Source organism: Ochotona princeps, chromosome 4, assembly GCF_030435755.1.
Source record: "Ochotona princeps isolate mOchPri1 chromosome 4, mOchPri1.hap1, whole genome shotgun sequence".
Lineage (NCBI taxonomy): Eukaryota > Metazoa > Chordata > Mammalia > Lagomorpha > Ochotonidae > Ochotona > Ochotona princeps.
Window position 1 is genome coordinate 52,118,965 of NC_080835.1, and position 18,771 is coordinate 52,137,735.

The 18,771-nt window shown below is 50.3% G+C and overlaps 1 protein-coding gene across 2 annotated transcripts in view; it reads right to left on the bottom strand.

Annotated features, from left to right (window-relative positions):
• Window positions 1-18,771, bottom strand: part of CLPB (ClpB family mitochondrial disaggregase) — a 134,416-nt gene that overhangs the window by 8,264 nt on the left and 107,381 nt on the right. For both annotated transcript variants that reach the window (XM_004589919.4, XM_004589920.4), the window contains 3 exons: window positions 10,902-11,016; window positions 2,486-2,563; window positions 1,884-1,939 (listed from right to left, as the gene is read on the bottom strand). In XM_004589919.4, coding sequence (XP_004589976.1) covers window positions 1,884-1,939; window positions 2,486-2,563; window positions 10,902-11,016 — 249 coding nt within the window. The remainder of the gene's footprint in view (window positions 1-1,883; window positions 1,940-2,485; window positions 2,564-10,901; window positions 11,017-18,771) is intronic.

An 18,771-nucleotide genomic window follows, 5' to 3' on the forward strand; every position in this document is an offset into this window, starting at 1 on the left:
TGTCTCCTTACCTCTCGAACAATAAAAGTGCATGTATGATTTTATTGGGCTTCTCAGGCTTCTTTTGTTCCTGTGCGACAAGCTGCCTATAGCAGCTGAGAACAGTGGTACTGAGAAAAAAAGTAGGAGACCAGTTTCTGGCTTGACTGCTCCCCGCAGCAAGTGACCTTAGACAAGCCTCCTAATACATAGGGCATCATTTTTCTCATCTGGAAAGTGGGTCTAATTTAGAATCTATGCCATATTCCTCGTGGGATATAATTGTGCAAAACGGGAAGCAATGATCAAATGCAAGCCAAGGAAGTGGGCATTACTGTGTGCTAGCTCCTGAGCTAGCTGCAACGCACAGTATCTCGCCTGATTCTCAACCTTAACCCTAACTGAGGGACTTGTGAGGCAAGAGCGGGAACTTTGAGAGGTCAAATCACCTGCCTAGGGCCAGCTGAATAACTGCACCGTAAGCCAAGGTGTGGCTGGCTCTAGAAGCCTTGTCCATTACACCCAGTGCCTCCAAGCTGAGGCAGGCTCTTAGTGCAGGACTCCCTGCCTGGGGGTGAACCTGTCTCCCACCAAGATGTCAACTGAAAAATCACTTCCATTGTCAGTCCTTTAACAAGCCCCTCCTCTCTTCCTTCTGCACCAGCAAGTCAGCAGATACGCTCCCTTCCACTGTATGAAGACATATTAAGACAGCTTGGATAAAGAGATTATAATTTGTAATTAAATATTAACCTTTCTGACAGTATTAAAATTAAACCACTCAGAATTCTTCATCCCTAATCAGGTGGTTCCTGCCCGTAACTGCATCTTCCCTAATAGTCTTGCTAGTTTATGGCCCTTTCCAGAGTGCTAATTGTTTCAATCGCTGCCAACCTGACGAATGGTCTTACAAGCGCTCTTTCTGCAGGAGCCTATTAGCATGCCACGCGCTGCCCGCCTGTCCGGTGGCTCTGCTCTGGGTTTGGCTGAGGCACAGCCAGGGAGGATATGCTACGAGCTTTTAGTTCTCAGACAGAAAGGGGGCCAGGGGAAGCTAGGTGAGAAGTAGGAGCACAGGACTCTGCTGCTCGGGCCACTTGGATGGCAGAGGCCAAAGCAACTCCTTAGGGCCTTGGCTGGGCAAGCTTCCCATAGAAGCCAGGCAGGAGCAGCTGAGGGCTTTGCCCCCATATGGAAAGCTGGTGGGAGAATGCAGTGACCTTCACTGAAATGCTTCTGCATTCTCTGAGGAGGGCGCTCTCCATATGAAAGCATTTCCCATCAGCACAGTGAGAACCAACTGGGCCTTGGAAAGCCTGAGTGAGAACACGGGATGGTGTGATCCTTTCTGATGGAGCACTCAGGGCTCCGAGGCATGGTAAGAGGAGGGGGAGAGGACTAGCAGCACCCTAGTGCACCTGTGTACAAGTCCTGCGGGATGCAGAGTGGTAAATAAGGCATCCTCTTATTCCTACCCGCTTTCCCCCTCAGCCCTAAGCCTCCGTCGGGCACAGCGTGGCAGCCATGGGCAGTGATTTTGTTTTTGAAGCGGCTTTCCTCTCCAGCCTGTGCTCCTCGGGGCTGGGACAGTAGCTTAATAAATGCTTTCTTCGCAGCTCCCAGCGCACCATCTAGCACAGAGCAGACACTTGCAAGAGTGTGTAGGAATCTCATTTGGCTTTCCCAAGACATAGGGCAGGGGAAAGATTATCACTCCCATTTCATAGATGAAGAAACTAAAATATAGAAGCTGAATAATCTGAATCCCTGGTACAACTCGGGGATCAGAATGACATGCTCCCCATGTCATGGTCCATCTTGGCTGCAAGTGTTAGTGTCCGATTTTTAGGGGACAGCAGGAGCAGTGAAGTCTTTGGAGATTAGGCCTAGATTCCAACCCTTACCTTTTTGGCATCTTTGTGCATATATTTTGCTGTCTGTTTGGCAAGCTCTGTTTTTCCTATTAAGAAAGAAGGGAGAGGAATTGGGTTAGGCCCAGATGATGTTCTATTAGAATGAAAGAACACTAGGCAGCATGCCGGTGAGAATCTGATTCATGAATGGCAATATGGAGGACCAGAAACAGCAACTCTCCCAAAGTCACTAAGGGAATGAATGGCAACACAGGGGCCAGAAAATCTGTATTGCATCTGATTTTTCTGTAGAAGGGATTAGGGAGCCTTAGAGGGACAATTAAGGGCTATCAAAGTGGTTGGACCAGGGCTAATGGGGCCATTGGGGGCTGGTCTTCCACATGGAATCAGTCCTTGTTCCACATCCCTCAGAGAGAGACAGCCTGTGCCCTGCTCCTGACACCACAGATGATATAGCACAGAGATCTCTTTCTTATTGGTGGCCCAGCAATTTGGAGGCAGCTGCTTCTGGAGCTGGGAGTTGAACTCCAGGCGAGTGGCATGACCCTGGGCCACAGTGGCTGTGGCTGTCAGGCCTAGCCCAGGCACCCCTGCAGCCTGCCCTCCCCAGGGGCTGATCTGCTCCCAATTACCTATTCCAGACGATCCCAAGAAGAGGAAGACCAGAGGGTGTTCTTCGTCATACCAGCCATTCTCCTTCCTCCGGATCGCTATGGCCAAACACACAAGATGGGGGGACAGGGCGGGAGGCAGATAAATCAATGACACAAAAGGCAGGATAATTATCACTAAGTATACAATATGTTTTACTGCTCTGCGCCCACTCAAAGTCCTCACTACCATTAGTGCTGCCTAATCTGATTAGCTGGCAAGGCCCCTAGAGACACCTAATCAGGTTAGCATGGATTTGGAAGGCTGCCCAGAGCAGATTTCGGATAAAGTTTTCCAGGATGAGCACTCAGCGTTGCCAGGGAAACTGAAAGGCGGGTGGATGGGGAAGGGAGGGGAGGAGGGTAGGGGACTGGTGAAGGAGAAATCGAGAGGAACCGGAGCTCTCTGGTTACCCCTGTACCCCTCACTGGGGGCAGTGTGGGTCTGCCTTTTCTGTGACTGAGAGGCAGAGACCCATGGTGGGTCCCCAGGAGGATCCGGGGTGTGAGTGCTGGACTTTTTCCCATTTGGGGGAAACCAAGGTCTATGTGCTGTCTGGATCCGGAAGAGGAAGCACAGGCAGATACATTTTCTGGAAGCCAATTAAGGGTAGCGTGGAGCTGAGGGCATGGAAGGGATAAGCCACTTGGTTAAGCGTAGCTGCTGATCGTGACCTCCAGAAGGAGCGGGTGAGCAGGGAGCCAAGACACATACCAGGTTCTGAGGGGCTCAACTGTTCTAGGGTAAGACCTGACTTCTCTTCAAGAGAATGAGGTGCTAAGTACCCAAGGTGGGAACTGAATGTTCATCTCTGGAGTAAGAGAATAAAGCCCAGAGCCATGGCCCAAGTGCAAGAGTGGGGGCAGAGTGTAAGAGAAAGAGTAATTTTTTGAAAACACTGTATACTACGCAGACATGGTGCAGTGTGTTCGCTCAAGACTCACACAAACACTCTGAGGAAAATATTCACAACTCCATCATATGAGCAACAAAATGAGGCAACAGATAGAGGCTCATCCAAATCATAGAGCTGGTGGAGAGAGGACAGGACTGTCTCGTAATCACGTGTGATGGGGTTGGTGCTGTGGCATAGTAGTTGAAGCTTCCACATGTGGAACTGGCATCCCATATGAACACTGGTTTGAGTCTTGGATGCTCCATTCCCAATCAAGCTCCCTGCTAATGTCCTTGAAAAAGCAGTGAAAGATGGCTCAAGTTCTTGGGCCCCTGCACCCATGTGGGAAACTATAAAGCAGCTCCTGGCTTTGGACTGGTCCAGCTCTGACCATCTGGGGCGTGAACCAGTAGATGGAAGAGCTCTTTCTCCCTGTCTCTCCTTCTCTGTAAACGCTGCCTTTCAAATAAAAAATAAGTCAATTTTTACATATCACATATGGCTGCTAAGAAAAGTATCAATTTGGGTTGTACTAACGGAAACACAGCAGTCAGCAGCAGGAAAGGGACAGAATGCTGTATATGTCAGGGTCAGTCAACAGAATGGCATGTCTGGTCTGGTCAGAGGGCTGGGAGAGATCAGCACAAGGATCTATGTTAGTGGATGAGCCTGGAAGCCTTGTCAAGGGGGAGAGATGCCAGCCTTAGAGATGTATATGCCGGTTTGTAAATGCTAAGTTGTGGGACTGGGTTTCAAAGAGGCAGCTGTGGAGGTCAGGGAGGACTCGGCGAGGCCAGGTGGCCGGCATGGCAGGTGGGTTCAGGAAAGAGCACAAGTAATGTGGGCAGGATCCCTATATGAAGCTCTCCATTACTGATCTTAGGAGTTCAGCCCTGTGCTTGTGGTCCTGCTCACTTCCAATGTGCTACTTCCTCTATCATTCTGGCCTCAGGAAGATGGAAACCCTGCAACTCCATGAGCGCTGGGTGAGCCATTTGTCCTCCCAGGAGGTACTCGCTGGGGATGTTGAAGAGTCCCTCTCCCATGACCATAGCCTGTATCTTCCCCAAACTAACTGGCCCAGGTTCTATAGCAGGGTTCACTGTGAGGTAAGCCCACAAGATTCATGCATGCAGAGGCAGAAGTACAAGTCTGGCTGAAGGAAGTTCCTGTTGCCCATGAACAGAACCAGGGAGCTGGGAGTAAGGGTGGGCATTTGGGCAACTGAGGAATTGAAACGCAAAGGCTAGACTTTCATGAATTTTATTTGTGGACAAGTGTGTATATGTGCTGGGTGAGTGAGAGAGGGGTCACCTGAAAGGAGCCATACCCTCCCCAAAATGGTCTCAAGTGGGCATCTGGGTTGGGATTCGGATGCTGAGCATGGCCAGGGTTCAGGCTCCTCAGAGAACCAGGGGAGAGAGAAGTACCCGCACAGTGCTCAGAAGCGGACCCGGGAAAGATGGGGTTTCCCAGGGCATAAGGGGTCTGACAGTCCCATTCTGGCCTTCCTTTGAGGGTAGCCTCTTAGCCCACCACAAGCTGCACACACTGGACTGTGCACTAGAAAACCACCACGGCGAATGTGGAACTGCATTCTGCCCGAGGCCTCTCTCCCCCTTCTTTTCTAATAATGCACCTGGGAGACAGCTCTTTATAATGCCAGGCAGACTCTACTGCACAGCTGTCCCTGGTCAATTCTGCCAGACCCAGGGCACAAGTCTGGGGTGGGCTTGATCTGGACTCCCCAAGAAACAGGAGAAATGCCAACCATTAAACAATTACAACTCTGGATATTTCTAATAATATCTGAAGAGAAAAACGGCCAAGCAGATGGAGTCCGACAGAATGAAAAATGGAAGCAGCAAGGAAAGACCGGAGGGCTGGGGAAGGCAGGCCCCCATGCGTGTGGCTGCAGACCGAGGCTGGGCGCCTGGAGGACCCTGCCCAGGGAGGCTTGCCCACAGACCTGGATGAGCCTGTGTGGGACATGCCAAAATGCCAGTGCCCACCGTGGACCAGCAAAAGCACAATTTACTCTACTGGCACCTCACAGTCTAAGGAACTTCTGCAGAAGTAATTTCACCTCAGCCTTGCCATGATCATACGGGGTAAGCAGGATGGGGAACTTGATCCCCATTGCACAGAGGAAGAAATATGTATAAAGAAGCTAGGGTGATGTGGGGAAATCCACGAAGCTGCCGCGCCCTGAGCCCAGCTCTGGCAGACTCCTGGATCTGAGTAGGTGCTTCAGGAGCTCAGCGAGTCAGCTCTCCCCACAGGCTCTCTGTGGCCACCACACCTTGCACACTGATCTCCCCTGGAAAATGTTTCTTCTGTAGTCTTCCTGTGTGGCTCAGCCACTGAACACACGACCTCAGGAGCCTTGGCCCTTGACACAGTGTCAGGGTTCTGTGCACAGCCCCCTTGTCTACAAGCACTGGCTAGGCTCCCCGGTTTCCTCACAAGCTTGGCGAGACCTGCCTTGCCTGTGCTCCATCCCTTATCAGTGTCCTCTGCTGTCTCTGTCATGACTGGACCATACAACTTTTCCATGAACTTCACCATGCCACACCCACTTCATTAATTCCCTGGTGTGTGTTCATGGAGTGGGTGCTAAAATTGAGGGGAGGAGTTATAGGAGCTAGCTTGGAATCCTACCTCTGTCATTTACCAGCTGACTGGCAAAGCAAAACACTCATTCCTTTGGTGTCTCAGTTTCTTCATCTATAAAATAGGAAAATTAAATGGTGTGGAATGATACAACTCCAAATAATGGCAGCCAGGGCGGCAGCAGCCACTGGCTTGGCTATGTCACAGGTCCTTACAATAAGACTGAGAAGGGGGTTCCCTTTCAGTGTCACATTGGAAGACTGAGGCTCAAGGGGCACTGAAAGGGGCTTCACTTGTCTGGGCTCACACACTGAGGGCAGCATCTGACTGGTTATATTTCCAGAGGGCTACCTGCAACAAGTCCAGGGAAGAGTCCAAGAACTGCTGACTGAACAAGTGATGGCCTGGTCTTTGTAGAATCTCAAGGAAGGAAGAACAGATACTTCAGCTTCCACTTTTCACCAGACAAGAGTGAGGTCTGGCCTCAAGTATCCCTTGGCACAAAAAACCACCCTGGGGTTTTTGACAGAACTCTTTCCAGAGTCTCATGCATCTATTCATCACATGGCTGTGTGTCAGGTACAGAAGCCCACAGTGAGGCTGGAACGGGGCTCGTGCTGCTGTGGAAGCTGTGAGTCCAAAGTGGATGGGTGTACTGTGCAGTCCGGGAAAAGCTGGTTGTGCTGGGCTGGCATTTGTACCTGAGGATGAGGGGGAGGCTGGTGGGCAGGTGGAGGTACAAGGAGACACTCTGTGTGCGCAAAACCAGGGAGAACAAATAGCTACCCCCTAACCCAGCCCCCAGCCTTTGCCTCTGTGCAGCTCAAGGTTCTGGCAGTGGGGGAGTGGGGTTGTCTGAGTGGGCTGCTTCACTCTTGTAAATTCCGCTGGGAAAATGCTTGATTCATGCTGTGGCACCTCCCTTAGCAGGCCTTCAATTGCACTGCCACAGCTGAGTGACTGTAAAAATGGGATTGGGCTTTACTGACTTGGGTCCACTAACACGTGGAAAGGTGCTGTCCTGGGAGGAGTCCTAGGGAGGGGAGGCAGCCTAGAGACCAACACTGCAGCTACAGGCAGGGCTAGTAGAAGAGATGCCGTGCGTAGGGGATGTGGGCAGTGCCTCGAGCTTGTCACTGCTGCTCCACAGCTCTTGCACAGCTCAGGGATGACCCGAGTGCATGTCTGATCACACCTGGCCACAGAGAGGTGCAAGACTTGAGAGGACTGTCTTGTGAGTGGCTGCTGATGGAAGTGAAACAAGAGCTAGGATGAGCCCAGAACTGGAGAGCAGCTGAGGTGGTAGGACTTCCCCAAGCGAGTGCACGGGTTTCACAGGGCCCACTGAGATTGGGTGCAGTGGCTGCTGGCACAGAGCCTGTGGGTCAGAGGGAGCTCTGAGAAGCTATTAGGTGTATGCAGGCTGACCTGCTGCCTAAGGGAGGTTTCTCTGGATAGCTCTGGGGAAAGGCTGCCCACCCAAGGGGTCAGAGGTCAAGGAGTACAGCTGTGATGATGGATTTCACTACAGTCACATTCCCATCACACTGTGAGCTGCTCGAGAGCAGGTGCTACAGCCCTTCCCTTTCCTCAGACCACATCATGGAGACAGATCAGGGGCCATATCAAATCAATTAATTCTACAAACTGCATTAAGCATTTAATCTGAACAGGGTGCTGGACTAGAAATTGGGAGAAACCGAACCAAATCAAATGAATGAGTCATGGTATCTGCCCCTGAGGAGTCCACTGTCAATTGTTCCTGGACTGAGTGAAGCCAAGTAAAAGCCAGCCAGGGTGGAGAGGGGCCAGAAGAGAAAGACTTGCAAGCTGAGAGGGCAACGACATCACGTGCAGGCAGCAGAAAGGTACTGCAGGTGCAGGAGACAGAGGCAGCAGGACAGCGGGCTTGTACATGCCAAGTGCGGGCAGCAGGGCCATGCAGCGGTGGTACAAAGGACAGACAGGGTCAGATTTGTGTTTTCTAAAGATCACTCCTGGGGGTGAGAAGAACTGATTTCAGGGAAAAAAGGTGGCAGGGAGACCAATGAAAAGGCTACTGCTATGGATGAGGTGGGAAATACTGATGTCTTGTGCCAGGGTGGTGGCAGTGGGAGCAGAGGGGAGAGGTCAGGTTTAAGAACCATTTAAATGACAGAACTTGATAGGGGATGGTAGTCAGGGTCAAAGGGAAGGGAGGGATCACAGAACTGGCCATTTTTCTATTTTGGAGATAGCAGCTGGGGGCCCTATATGAAGCCAAGAAAGTGTGTGCCAGCTTAGTTCCCACTGAGCTGACTGCTTTCCAGGGAGGACGGGGTTGTCTGCTGACAGGCAGGCATTCTGCCTTCCCTGTGACCAGTACTGAGTTCTGAAAGGAGAGCCTTACTTTCAGCAACAAGGCTCTGGTTTGTGGTGTACAGTATGGCCCTGCTTGGGATCTGAGGACCGTAACAGACCAAGAAGCCATGGGCGTGGGCTTAGGGGCTGCAGCTTTATCTCCTCCATTTGTAAGGTGGTAACTGAGCGCTGGCCTTACTAGAGGCCCTGCAGCTGGGGATCACACTGATAAATTCACTGTATTACTTTGCACAAATCAATATCCCAGCACTTACCAGGGGTTGATGTGACCGAAATTGGTTTCAGCCAATTCGTGAGGGTAATAAATGGCCATTTATCAAATCAATTCATTCTGCGGCACTTCTCTGGCTGCCCATCCTCATGGCACCCACGGGGTGCCAGGCTCCTTCCAGCTGGTCCTAGCACACATCTGACACTGGCCTAGGTGACCCATGGAGGCCTAGCCTGACCTTTAGACTCATGTACCTCTCCTCTGTCTACTTCAGTTTTGAGATCTTGTGGTCCCAGTTGCTACCTGCCTACCACAAATCCTGGCCCAGAGAGGCCTTAGGCTTCGCCTGAGGTTGCATCATGTGTGGGCCCAGAAGCCATGGGGATTGCGTGTGCTTCCGAACATCACCAGTGTATCCCAGCTGCAGGGCTTCTCAGCTTGGCAGGCATGTGGTCACTGCCCTACAAAGACAAGAACCCTACAATCCAGGCCCCAAGGGACAAGGGATAGGGCCTTCCTGGACAGCCAATCTACCTGGGAGCCGAGGTAGGACTCAAGTGGCAAAATGGCAGCTTGACAGAGGAAACACTGAGAGTGCACCTAACAGCTCTGGGAGGTGGGCAGGCAACCATCCACGCTGCGCCAATAGCAAAGGCAGGGGGAGGTAAGATGCCTCAAAGGTCAGTGCAGGGCCAGGGGCAAGGTGAGCTTGGAACAGTCCCAGGTTCAAGGCAAGACTTGTGGGCCTGGCCTCAACCTTCCCATTCCAGTTCTCCTCACAAACTCTACTACCAGTGAGCTTCCCATCATCGCATGGGTTTGAGAGCTGGTAAGAAGCGAGGGGCTAAGAGTGGCACACAGCTGGCCAGGAGGGTGTGCAAGAAGGCGAGGTACAGCACTGTGCTGGCAGCCATGGCCCTGGCCTAAGAACACATGAGGCTCCAGCCAGAGACAATTTCGCACCAGGTGTGGTCTCTCTGAGGACTTCTGTCCTCTACCCATGAGAGCTCCCCGTTTCCTCCTCTTCTCCCTCAGACAACACATGGCAAAGGAGCATGTGTCACTGTGGGTGGCTGTCCAAACCCACACATGATAGAAGAGCCTACTGCAGTCTGGGTCTGAAGCAGTGGGGCCCTGTGCATTCCAAACACCTTTGTTCAGCTCCCGTGTGCACCTGCTGCAGGCTTTTGGCCTTTTGATGGGGAGGCAGCTCTGGTCCATGGGCTCCTTTTGCTGTTGGGGTTGGAGTTCCAATGAGGGCTTGTGACCCCTGGGGGAGACTCATTAGTGTTTACAGATGATGGAGATCAGGTCAGGTGTGGTGTGTTGTGGAGCGAACCCTGCCAGTAACTGGCATTCCAGGGCTGACAGTGTTGCCCCAGAATGTTCCAGTGGGAGGGAAGAGTAGCTATAATTTCAGCTCAGGGTTCTGTCTCAGTGAGCAGAACCCTGCTGCATCCCTTCAGCTGCTGGGCCAAGCAAGGCATCTAGGAGCAGCAGGCCTTTTTAAACCTCAGCTATCAGAAAGGCCTGCTATAACATAATTCCCGGAGTTTGGGATTCCACAGCTGCTGGTGGAGACCTGAGCTCTGACCTCCCACCAGTGCCCAGAGCTCACTGATGTTGCTGGTTCAGACAGCATGCCTAGAGAGCCAGTCTCTCAGGGAGACCTGTCTCTACCGGGCCGAGAGTTCCTCTGCCCTCACCCATCAGTGGGAAATCAGCCATCAGTGGGAGATCACCCTTAGCGAGGCACGAACAGAGGTGAATACCAGAGCCATGGCCACTGACATCAGCAGAGGCCTAGTTTTGCATTGTCTGTCCAGAGGGCCTGCCCAGGCAGGAGGTCCATTAGATTAGGGCTATACCAGAGGACACCCTGGCCCCTGGGGATCAGAGTGAGAGTAAAAGCTCCAGAAGAAGAGAAGCACCCCCAAATGGTTCAGTTTTCCTTCAACTGAGCTTGCTGCTGCCAAGAGACATGGAAGTGATGGAAGAGCCCTGGCCTGGCAGACAGGGATATGAGTTGTAGTTCTGATTCAGAGGCCACCTTATCAGTGACAGATAGCTCCGCCTCCCCCCACATCCTCAGTTATTCCAGCATGGACAGTTGCATCCAGACAAAATTCAGTTAGGTTCTAAGCAGCCTTGAGTAAGTTATGTAAGTGTGGCCCAAAGTCTTCATCTGTAGAACGAGACCCACCCTCTTAGGGCTGCCATCAGGGGCCACTGACCCAGCACAGGCGGAGCTCACGCCACTCCACAAACTATCACCAACGGCGTCTCTTTTGCACTGTGCGGCGCTCCATGTACTCACCAGCACCCACAGTGGCGATGGCACTCTCCTGGCCAATGATATGCTCTCTCAGTCGCTGCTCCAGGGGGAAGCGGCGTCGTTCCTCAGCCTCACGCTTCCGCTGCTTCTCCTGGTACTGTGGGCAGAGATAACATACGGCTCAGGGGTGCCGGCCTAGCAAGGACTCCAGTTCTCTTCTATCCTGCAACTCTAGGGGACACATAGATTTGAGTCTCAAGGTTCTGCTGGCCCACTGTGGTCACAGTAAGAGAGAGACAGAGCCAGGCCTGACCCTCAGGGAGCTCCCAGGGAGCTGGAGGGGAGATGAGGCCTGCACACAAGTACTACCAATGCTGAACCAGTCACTGTCCTTGTGGTTTCAAAGCTTATCTCTAGGACTGCCTTTCAATGGAAAAAACACAACTACCAAGTTTGCTGATAATGTTAAGCCTGTCCTTCCCATCAATTAGGAGCTCCCTGAGGGCAGGCCCTACTTTTAATCCTTGCTACTCCTAGTACATGTCCTGGCACAATGGGCACACTTGGTAAATGTTCGCAAACCTGAATTAAGAGGAGACAACAGCTAAGCAGGGTGGTACAGGGGCACTGGAGAGAAAGGTACTGAAGGTGGAGCAGTGGGAGAAGGGCTTCATGGGAGACAAGCTGCATGAAGACTGGAGACCTCACTGGAATGACCTGGGGAACTGCAGGGAGGGGCAGGGCAAGGGTCTGATGGCCAAGCATTTGTGGAGGGCTGCAGCTGGAGTGGGTGTGGGGAAGGAAGCCAACTGTGGGCTGGCAGGGAGGGACCAGGTCTTTGGGAGGCTCCTTTCCCCCAGGCCTCTGTGACACTGACATCTTTCTAGAAGGAGAGGCGTCAAGGTAAGGCCCTGTCATGAAAGTTGCAGCTGCAGATTGCTCTTGCGGGCAGAGTGGATGAAAAATACCTGCTGTTTGGGCAGTGTTTTCCTGTTAGAGTAGTGACCTTGACAGAAGTTAAAAAAAATAAATAGCAAACAATCCAATTTTGGCTGTTGCTATCAGTCTGTAACTGAAAGCTCCCATCAGTCCTGGGTTTCATATAGAGCAATAATTCGGCGCCGATCCCAGTGGAGCGACGCTTGCCGGTTGGAATCCAGAGTGCCACTGCGCAACTCCCTCAGGCGCCACATACATCACCTGGCTCTGCCGACTCTAGCTATATATCTGCCTCTTCCTCCTCCCTGCCCACCCAGCCTCACTCAGCACTTGGGTCCACTGGGCCGGGGGGCTCTGATGGTAAGATGTGTACATACTGGCTGCGGCAGCCATCAGCCTGCAGGTGGGCTGGCCACACAAGGAGCCTGAAGGGGAAGCTGGCTTGCAAAGGCTTGCTGAGTTGGTCTCAGTATTCTGACCTCTCAGTATTCTGACCTTTAGGCCCTTCCTCACACTATACCCACCACTAAAATCTTCTTTATACTCACCAACCCCCTCAATGACACAATGTCTACAGAGCCTGTGGGAAGGCTTTGTGTAGTCCCATCCCCTAGAACCCTGGTACACTTAACCTACTTCCTGCTTGAAACTCAACCGTGCCATCCTTAGTTACTAGCATCATGTTTACCTCATTTTTGTAGCTCCAGAATCTGGTATAGGGCCTGGCTTATAGGGCAGTAAGTACCTGCTGCCAGTCAAAAAAAGGGGATCACCACTTGTGGAGCGGCAGCTCTGTGCCAGGTACTCTACTCGGTACTCGATGCACAGTGAGCTTTAATTCCTGGTCCTCTTCCCCCATACCTGGAATTTGGCTTGCCATTTGGGTCATAGCTGAGACAGGCTGCGAGGCAGAAAGATGCTTCGCTTCACGCAGAAGTGAGTTCAGCAGGAACATGGGCAGTGAATTCCCCTCCTGGAGTCCTAGCTCCTCACTGCACAGGGACAGCACTCGTGCTCATCTTGAAGGATTCTGTGGGACACTGGTGAGGATGCAGTGTGGGAATGGTGTGGAGTGTGCTACAGTCTCTGGCCCAGAGAAAGCATACGTGTGTGTAACAGGTGGTCCCGAGTGACTCCAAGGATTAGTGTAGTAGTGCCTTGCCCTTCTGACCCTTTGACACATGTCACTATCCTTCTCTTCCACTTGCATTTGGTAACAAATCATCTAATCATGCAACCCCTTCAGTAAATTTAATCAGGAGCAGAGCTCCATAGATGAAATGAAGCACCAAGTCCATAGGATGCTTCCTGTGCTCCAGGAATGGCCCTGGAGGCACCCTGCTCTAGGGACCTTACGTCTGCAGGAGACAGTCTCAACACTGACTGGGTTTCAGAGCTAGCTCACCTCTGGCTGTCAGCTTTCCTTATGTGGAGGATTTTGCCTCTAGGTATTTCCACTCACTGTGCTGCTCAGTCTCACTGAACCTGCCTTCTCCTTTTACTGCAGGTATGGCTGAACAAGACTTTCCTCTCTACTTTACTGACTAGGGTGTGACTATCAAGGCCTCCCTACAACTTCTCCAGGTAAACATCTTTATTCATCTCTTAGAGTTCTTCAGTGTTGTCACTTTAAAGGTTGCATAGCATTCCTGCTGTTTTCTTGGACAAGGGGTAGAACCCTTTAAGGGTGAGCTGGATGGCTGGGGTGGGGTGGTTGGTTGTTTAGGAGCTTTCTTCTTTTTTACCTGTTTCCTTTTTTTGTTTGCTTTAAAGATTTATTTATTTTTATCGGAAAGGCAGATTTACAGAGAGGAGACAGAAAGATCTTCCATCTGCTGTCTCACTCCCCAGGTGGCCATAATGGCTGGAGCTGAGCTGATCTGAAGCCAGGAGCCAACAGTCAGGAGCCAGGAGCTTCCTCTGGGTCTTCTATGTAGGTGCAGGACACCAAGGCTTTGGGCCATCTTCTACTGCTTCCCCAGGGCACAAACAGGGAGCCGGATCGGAGGTGGAGCAGCCCATACACAAACTGGTGCCTATATGGGATCCTAGCACGTATAAGACTAGGATGTAGTCACTGAGGTACCACTCTGGACTCTTCCTTAGGAGTATTCTAGATGGTCTTAGGAATGGCTCAAATTATGGCCTAAATTTCTGAGCACATCTGATTTTCCCCAACCTAAGTTCCAAATACCTATGCTGATTTAGAAAATCCTCTAAGACTGGATTAAATTTCCTGATAAAAACATACAGGACACATTGAACCAGGCTGAAAGTTACTGCCTTATGCTCTTTACCCAATGCGGAGTACAGAGCTTACACTAAGAAATATATATTAACTAAATAAATGACTTTCAAAGGTCTGAGCCTGTGAAAGCTCAGCCAGTGCAGGAAACCAGAAGGAAAATGTTGTTTGTACATATTCTATTTGGGAAGAGCAGAATAAAGGATGGGAGAAGGGGCTCAGCAAGGGTTTCATAAATGTAGACTCTATTATCCTGATTTTTTGAGAAGATGGGTAAGACAGATACAAGACTGAGTTCAAGGCTCTGCTTGATAGGGTTCTGCTGGAGGGGAAGATTAGGTAGGTAGAACAGCCTGCAGAGGCACAGGGGGCTGGCCTGAGAAAGGCAACATGAGGGAGCCACCAGGAGAACAGGAGTTGGGGAATGGTCATCTTAATAAAAGCCACACGCAATTAACTTCAGAAACCCTCTACCTGGAGTCAACAGCAGCCAGCTTCCTATGCTGCATCTTGGCTGGATAATCACAGCCACTGGTTTCCATCAGTCTTGATTTAATATGGCACCCCTCCTGGTTGTGAGTGCATTTACAGGAAAGGGCCGGGAGGCCGGGGCGAAGCCCAGCTGGGCTCACCCTGCTCAGAGGAGGGTGGCTGGGCCGAGTGGCTCTGAGGGGAGGGCCACCAGGAGGAGGGATGTGGCAGGCTTCCTGATCCTGACTGCCAGGCATCCCTTAGGAAACATGTTTCAGGCAGACCCCAGCATTGCAAGTGCAGCTAGGCTGAGGGAATAGGACGAAGACCCTGGGCAGGAATGGGAAGGGCAGCTGCAGACGGGGATGAGACAACACTAGGTTGCAGTCAGTCTCAAGGGGCAGGCTGGGCCCGCTGAGCCCACAGAACCCACCTGCCGCTCCCAGACGTGGGTGCAGATACTCTTGACTCCCTGATTCAGATCCTAACCTGTGTCAGTCAGAGCTTCTGCCATGACCTAAAGCAGGATGACAGAGCTGGATAGGGAGGCCAACAAAGGGGACCAGGAAGCAATGGATGAGAATGGGGTGTAGGGAATGATGGAGCAAGCCCAAGGCAGGGGGAATGGTTAACAGAGCTGCCCTGAAATCCAATAAAGAAGCCTGTGGGATGCAGAGCAGATGGGAACATGAGGCGTGGGGGATGAGGCAGGCTCCCAAGGGATTGAGAGGATCTTGAACTAGCCCATAAAGTATGCATCCCTGGAGAAGAAGGCTAGACAAAGAGCAGGTGTCATCCCTGTCAGACTTGGGAACCATGAGGTTGGTATTCCAGTGCTGACACAGCCATATTTTTAACACAGAAATCTGACTGTCATTCCTTGCAAATAGCGAGACTGACCCAGAGATAAGACTGGTAAGAGAAGGTTAAGAGGGGCAAAGGGTATCTAAAGTGAGAAAATAAGGTAGTGTTTGCCCCATGCTGATTTACCCCATAACTGGTGATGGTTACTTGATCACATGGTTAAGATGGTGTGTGCCAGTTTTCTCTACTATCACCTTCCCCTCTGGCTATGTAAGTATCTAGTGGGAAGAGACTTTGTACAAAAACCCCACTACTTCTCAAAAGTCCACTCCCTAGTTGCAGTATCCATTGCTGGGTCTTGCCTGAGCTGGGACCAGCTGTTTTAATCCTCAAGGCCTATAGAGTTGATGGTATCTGCTCTGTACAGTAACAGACATGGACCTTGTGGTCAGACTGTAGAGCCTGCACTTCAGACATGAAATCAGACCTCTGCCCTGCCTGCGAGAAGACCACAGTTTATCCAAGGAGAAGATGTGCAAGACACACATTTTCTCTCCCTATTTCTACCATAGGGCTATCTAGTGAACTTATCGAAAATAAACACCAGAGGGTGTTCTTGCCAGGAATACATAACCTGAGTTGAATCATAAGGAAACCTTAGGTAAACCCAAAAGAGGGATATTCCACAAAACAACCAAGATATGTTTATTAAAATGCCAAAGTCTTGAAAGGCACAAGAAGACTGAGCAGCTGCCCCAGAGTAAAGAAAGCTAAAGAAACATGACAACCAAATGTGAACTGGGATCTGGAACCTTCTTTTCTTGCACAGAGAACTATTAAGGCTGATGATTATATTCTAAGAAAATGTGGATTTTTTTTGGAGGCAGGGAGAAATACAAGAATTCAGAGGTAAAGGAGCATAATGTGTCACATACTCTCAAATGAATTGGAAAAATTTTATCTATAAATATTATTTACATTACACAAATAATAAATGTGACAAAATATTAACAACTGTGAACCCTAATGGAGGGTTTACCAGAATATATTGAGTTACTTTTGAAATTATGCAAAGATAAATGTAAAAACAGAATGATGCTTCTCTGTGGGGATTGGTAGTGACTAAAGAGAGCTCCAAAGTGTTGGTGACTGTCCACCTCTTGATAGGTGTGTTTAGTTTGTGAAGACACACAGAGAGCCATGTAGTTTTGATGTGTGCACCTTATAAACATGTACATCAATCACAAGTTTATGAAAGTTGCACAAGAACCCAAGTGAAAGCAAGCCCTGGTAACTAGCACAGCACAGGGCTGAGCACAGGTCCCCTATGCAACAAGCAGCACACAACAGGGAGCAGGCTGAGTGAGGTGGGGAGAAAGGACATACCCCTTCCCGCCCCTCCTGGAGGGCCGGGCTGCACTCTGCTGGGAGCACCCAGCATGCAGACTAGAATCTGGGCCTAGGCCCAGGGGTGCATGACATCCCCAGCTACCCCTGCAGCAAATGAAAAAATATAGAGACAGGAGATGTGCTTGTGATCCTGTCACTGGGATATGCAAATAAAATATATAGGATAGGCCGATCTGCCTAATATTCCTGCCAATTCATTCTCTGGGTGTGATTAAAATGAGCAATAAATTCCTTGTGCGTCTCAGCGGAATGAGGATCCAGAGAGGAGATGCAGGCTGGCACGAATGCTTCCCCCTCAGCTGAATATTCATCACGGGATAGCGCCCCATATTTTTGTTTTATCTGCTATCAAGCGCACAGAGATATATTTCCACCTCTCCTTCGTCTCTCAGTTAGGATGTGCAAGCAGGCTAAGCGTTCAGCATTAAACTATCTGTTCACAGCCCTCCATGTGAGAGCACAGGCTGTCTCCTTTCTGGGCGGTCCCGCCTAAGTCACAGGCCTGCCTGCAAGCAGCAACTCTAGCAGCATCTGCCTCACTCCCAGCCAGATGGCAGTTCAGGGACAGGAACTGGGCCTCCTCCACCTCTGGATCTTCGCAGGGTGACCTGGGAAGGCTGAGGGAGTGGACGGAACCCACAGTGAGGAGGACAAATGCATTTAGGCTACCAAAGGTGACAGAGGTTCTTAGGGTTAGTGATGCCAAATGAAACACAGTAATTAGTCTTGTGGACAATTTTAAAATGGGAGTATCACCAACACAAACTAAAGGAAAAAAAGCAGATTCTAAATACAGGGTAGGATCATTGCTCAAACACCCTATAGACCAAGTAGGACGTATCTATCTGGCAAGAACAGACACAGTTAATACACAAGGGAATGGGGAAAGAGGAGGGCTGTGGCTGGAGAATCCCCATTGCCAAAGCACTAAAATTACATCTTTGAAAAACTCAGGGATGGCTATCCACTTGGGACCACTGGTGTAAACAGTAGGTTTAAAGGAAAACAAAAGATGACCATTAGGGGCTGATGTTGTGGTAAAGCATATTAAGCTACTACTCCTGGGCTTCCCACACTGGAGTGCTGCTCTGCTTCCAATCTAACTTCCTGTTCACACAGTAGGAAGGCAGCAGATGGCCCAAGGGGGGATGATTGGGATGGAGTTCCTGGCTCCTGGCTTCAGCCAGGTTGACCTAGCTGTTACAGCTATCTGAGAAGTGAACAGTGGCTAAAGATCTCTCTCCCTCTCTCTGTAGTGCTGCCTTTCACATAAATAAATGAGCCTTTTAAAATGACCACCTGTAAAACATACATAGTCCAGAAAAGGTTATCACAGTCTCATAAGAGGAAAAATGACTCATATCCTAATGATTACTTAAGAAGTCTGATTTGCTGTAAGTTTCTCTGTATTCCTTCTCCCCTCACCCCGTTTAAAAAAAAGGATTTATTTTACTTGAAAGTCAGTGTGACAGTATGAGAGACAGAGAGAGGGAGGGGTCTCTCATTCATTGGTTCATCTCCTGTCCCTGCCCTCCCACCCTCCCAAATGGTCACAATGGCCAGAGATGAGCCAGTCTGAAGCCAGGTGCTTCATCTGGGTTTTCCATGTTGGTGCATGGGTCCAAGCACTTGGGCCATCCTCCACTGTCCCCTTAGGCCATTAACAGGGAGCTGGATGGGAAGTGGAGCAGCTGGGACTTAAACCAGCATCCATATGGGATGCCAGCACTGCAGGAGGAGAGTAACTGTGCTATGCCCCTGTACCAATTTCCCCTGTGTTCTTTCTTATGAAGTCAGTTTTCCCATCTATGAAAGAGATAGTAATAGCTATTTCATAGATATATTATAGAATTAGAAAATGTATGGAGTATTGATCTGGTTCCTACATGTACTTGATTAAAGCAATCACTGTAAATAATTAAAATACTGACAGTGGTTATGTTTAGGTGGTAGAACTGCAATGCTTCTGAGATTCCATGAAGCTGTCATCTCTTCCAGGAAGGTTTCCTTGATATGCCATCCACTGATGACTCAGTGGTGCTA